The sequence below is a fragment of the Branchiostoma floridae genome, chromosome 4, assembly GCF_000003815.2.
Source record: "Branchiostoma floridae strain S238N-H82 chromosome 4, Bfl_VNyyK, whole genome shotgun sequence".
In the NCBI taxonomy this organism is placed as follows: Eukaryota; Metazoa; Chordata; class Leptocardii; order Amphioxiformes; family Branchiostomatidae; genus Branchiostoma; species Branchiostoma floridae.
In genome coordinates, this window is record NC_049982.1 from 3,684,443 (window position 1) to 3,688,770 (window position 4,328).

A 4,328-nucleotide genomic window follows, 5' to 3' on the forward strand; every position below is an offset into this window, starting at 1 on the left:
TCAGTTTCCTTGACACAGACACTCGTGCACACGCACGCACACATACGCACCTATACTCACTCACACGCTAACGCAAACCGACACGGACAGACATAATTCTGCGCATACATGACATCGAAGACATGTTCGCTCTTTGACTAAACACACACACTTGTGCCCATGCAAACACACACACACACACTCACAGTCACACACACACACACACACACACACAAATACGCACTCACACTGACACTCACATACACACTCTCAGTCACACACACACACACACACACAATCACACTCTCACGCACACGCACACACACAAACACGAATTTCACGAACTCGACAATGGTTCCCTTCTATTCTTTATTTCCCGGCAAAACTCCTTGATTCTCCACCACTTACTTGTACAAATAGATTAAGCTTGTGTGTTCAGCAATCACACAACTGCGCATGCAGAATTTCATCAAAGTCAATTTTACCTGCTTCTGAATCAAACAGGGTCGATACTATGGCTTAGTTCAGAAATAGCGGCGTGTTTGATCACTCATATATCAAATATAAGAGTTCGTCGCAAAATAATGATGACAAGAGCACTGTATACCTCAAAGGCTGTGAATAACACCTTAAAGTTAAGCTTTTTGAGAGCTAGAGAATATTACTTCTTGAATACTCATCAGTACTTTTCTATCCGTCGTTGTTATACTCAGCGTTGTTATATTTATTACACTGAGATTGTGGGTAGTATATGGTGATTGTGTATGTTGTGATTCACGGTTATGATTAGAACATGGATATAATTGTATGAAATGACACGATTCCTTGTGCTATTAATTGATTCTATATATGTATACATGATTAAGCTAAGTAGTGAGCTAATCAAGTGTGTGTGCGTATGTGTGTGTGTGTGTGTGTGTGTGTGTGTGTGTGTGTGTGTGTGTGTGTGTGTGTGTGTGTGTGTGTGTGTGCGCGTGTATCTCAAAGCGTCATCAAATTTGGTGCACTGAGGCACTACGTCAGCAAATCAGGGGCACTTGAAGCGCACTTCGTAGTCGCGGCAGGTGTAGGGTGCCGGGGTATTTTCCGGACCCGGCGGATTCTTCCGGCAGACGAATCCCGGAGCGGGTCCGAAGCGGTGGAAGCTCTCGCCGGTCAGCCCCGCGGGCACGTTGCCGGCGGTGGTCTTGACCTGGATGCCGGAAGCCTTGGCGCAGGCCTCCCCGGGGTTGAGCGTGTTGACGACAGAGAGGTACTCCCAGTCCCCGGTGACGGTGGGGTCGTCGACGTCGAACCAGTCGGTCCAGCCGGGGCAGTCGCAGGGGATGTGGAAACTGCGCTGCGGGCACCAGAAGCGCACCTCGTAGTCCTGACAGGTCGTGGGTGTACAGGCGAACCCTGAAAAGACGTTGAAAAAGAGGAAGGTGTCTCCGGTTTGCGCCGCAGGAGTGCCGGTCCCCACCACCCGAGCCTCGATCCCTGACGGGTTGTCGCAGATCTCTCCGGGGTTTTCTTGACGGAGGTTAGTCAGCGTCTCCCAGTCGCCAGTCACGGTCGGATCGTCGCGGTCGTACCAGCGGGTCCATCCGTAGTTACAATCTGAAATGGAACAATTCAACAAAATCTATAAAACTATTGTTCAGTACACGAAAAACTGACATAAGACACAGGAAATGACTTGTAATCTGCATTAACATGCGGAATGCAAACAAAAATATTATCTTGCCCCTTTGCAAATTGCAGAGATTGATTTGTTAACCTGGATGTGGTTCCTTAATAACCGTATTACTATGACTTATCATAAGTTGTCCAAAAATTAGCATGCTTCGACTGACGGCACACTTACTGTGGTACCACGGCCACCACTTCCAGGGCCAGCGGATGATGATGTAGATCCTGAGCGGGCAGCAGTGTATGATGATGATGACGTGGGGGTTCCACCACCACCAGCCCCAGGGCAGGTACACCCAGGACCAGTACTGGTTCAGCGACACGGCGGTAGTGGCCTTGGCTGCCCACCACGCGCGCTCCACGACCCGGTCAGCGTCGATGCTCTGCTGGAGGACATCCACGCGACCGCCCACGTCTTGTACTGGAGCGGTGATGTTGGGATCCGGAGCTGGTGAGTCCGGGAGGGCGTCTTGCACGGTGTCCCAGTCGGTGTTGTCGATGAGGTCGGCCAGGTGCTCCCTGACGTTGGGCAGAGCTTCCTCGGCCGTGGCGGGAACTGCCTCACCGAGCCTCTCCACTTTCTCCTTCACGCTACCCAGCGACGCTGTGTGTGAATAAATGAATGATTGGTTGGTTGGTTGGTTGGTTGGTTTATCATTGTGTCTTGCGACTTTTAAGTCGCCCAGTCTACATGGGACCGCATGGCGCATGTTCGGATTTGCACCGAGAGGTTGCGGGTTCGAATCCGCCTGCCGTGCCACCGATCTTGTGCCCTTGGGAAAGGCACTTTACACGACTTTCCTCACTTAACTCAGGTGAAAAATGAGTCGTCCCTCGGATAGGACGTTAAATGGAGGTCCCGTGTATGGGGAGAGCCACACCCCATGCACGTTAAAGAACCCCCACACGTGCGATGGTGCGGTGTGGATGGAGCAAACCATTCTGCCTGGAGTTGGTGATTCACTACAAATCACACGGGCGGAGGCCTGACGAACCTTCGTGTCGTATTAGCCATACGGTGATTTACATGTTTCACCATGCCCCGGAGAGGAGATAGGCGCCGCCAGGGGACTAAAATGCCTATTGATACAGCACAACATGTTGTGCTGCCCCTACGGCTGATTAATGGGACGAACGAACGAACGAAGTCTACATGGGCTTATAGGACACCGGTCCTTGGAAGGAAGCCGGCTGAGGAGAGTAGCCCACAGGGGCAATGTGAAAGGTGACATGGTAAGGCCCCCTTTCCGCTAAACGGCGACCGCGCTGTCGCTCTCACTGCGACCTAGAACGGATATGTGTATCCTTTGATTTCATACTGGATATACCATACAGCATGTGAGAGTGTGACTTAGAGGACAACAAAACACACAAAGTGTAAAAAAAAGTTCTTTTCTATACAAAAATATTCGTTGAAGATCTGTCAAATCTTAGGTCGCAGAGAGAGCGCGTGGAAAGGGGGTATAAGGACAAACGTACCGGCGGCGTTCCCGGAGCCTAGATCATTGATCTCGGGATCGGAGAAGGCGAAGGTGAGCTCACAGTCCCCGGCGTCGTACGCCAGCACGGCCTTCGGGGCGGACACCTCCCATCCCCCGCCGAGCTTCCCCGGCCCGTCCGGTGGGGTGGTGAGATCCACGGCCTGAAGCTCCGATAGGTCTCTCTGCAGTTCGTCCAGACCCAGCTCCTTGAAACTTCTCGGCATCGCCTTCTTCATCTCCGTCAACTTCACCTCCAGCTTTCGGTACTCGAAACTTGTGGCTGCGAGGGGATGGTAAAGTAGAAGTAGTAAATAAGTCGTACGGTGTAAATATCCAGATGGCAAATATTGTCGTTTAGAATTACAAAATGAAAACTAGAAAGGCCGACATTTGCTTGAGAGCAAATACGCCATATTTTAGCCCATGCAACAATAGACTGTTCAAAAATCACCCATGTGCGAAAATGGAACACTTCTGCCTAAAATGAAACTACTAATCACACTAATAAGAGGAAATGAATCTTACACACCCCCCCTTGCAATGATGGACTCCTTCAATGCAATGAGATGGTAAAGTAGTAGTAGTAAAGTCATACGGTGTAGAATCTTCAGATGGCAAATATTGTCTTTTAGAATTACAAAATGAAAAAAAAAAGCAAGCCGTGCCACCATGTGTACTTACGCAGGTCAGATTGGCAGATGAACCGTCGCCACTGCCTGGAGCAGTCCGTGACGACCCACCGGTACTGGTTACTGTCGTCCAGCATGACACAGTCCCTGTAGGCCGTGTTCCCGGACACCGCGTTCCAGGCGCTGGGGCTGCCGGCTGTCAGCTGCGTACTGTCGGCCCACACAAAGGTGCTCTCTGTCGCCAGGTCGTCAAGTCCGATCCAATGGCTCCTGAATAATACAGAAGGGATTTGAATTGTCAAGTGAGTGATGAGTAAATGAGTGTTTTCTGAGTAAAGAAACACAGGATGAAAACTAGGGACTGAATTTGTTTCTTTGGGTGATTGTGTGTGTATGTGTGCGTGTATGTGTGAGAGTGAGTATGTGTGTGTGTGTGTTTGTGTGTGTGTGTGTGTGTGTGTGTGCGTGTGTGAGTGTATATGGGTGTGAATGTATGTGCGTGCGTTCGCGTGTGCATGTGTGTGTGGTGTGTGTGTGTGTACGTGTGTGCGTACGTACGTGCGTGCGT

General features: G+C 50.4%; 1 protein-coding gene across 1 annotated transcript; it reads right to left on the bottom strand.

The window, feature by feature from the left end:
* Positions 1–829: 829 nt before the first annotated feature.
* Positions 830–4,016, bottom strand: LOC118414185. Its single transcript, XM_035818047.1, has 4 exons — positions 3,813–4,016; positions 3,130–3,411; positions 1,826–2,254; positions 830–1,578 (listed from the first exon to the last, which is right to left on the bottom strand). The coding sequence occupies exons 1-4, from the start codon at positions 3,895–3,897 to the stop codon at positions 1,007–1,009; spliced, it is 1,368 nt and encodes a 455-aa protein (XP_035673940.1). The 5' UTR covers positions 3,898–4,016; the 3' UTR covers positions 830–1,006.
* Between the last annotated feature and the right edge of the window lie 312 nt (positions 4,017–4,328).

Excerpts from the sequence above, each read along its gene's own strand:
- LOC118414185 (XM_035818047.1), bottom strand. The coding sequence starts at position 3,897 with ATGCTGGACGACAGTAACCAGTACCGGTGGGTCGTCACGGACTGCTCC. Across the intron at positions 3,412-3,812 it reads CATCTGCCAATCTGACCTGC|CCACAAGTTTCGAGTACCGA; the intron begins GTAAGTACACAT and ends ATCCCCTCGCAG. Across the intron at positions 1,579-1,825 it reads GTGGTGGCCGTGGTACCACA|ATTGTAACTACGGATGGACC; the intron begins GTAAGTGTGCCG and ends GTTCCATTTCAG.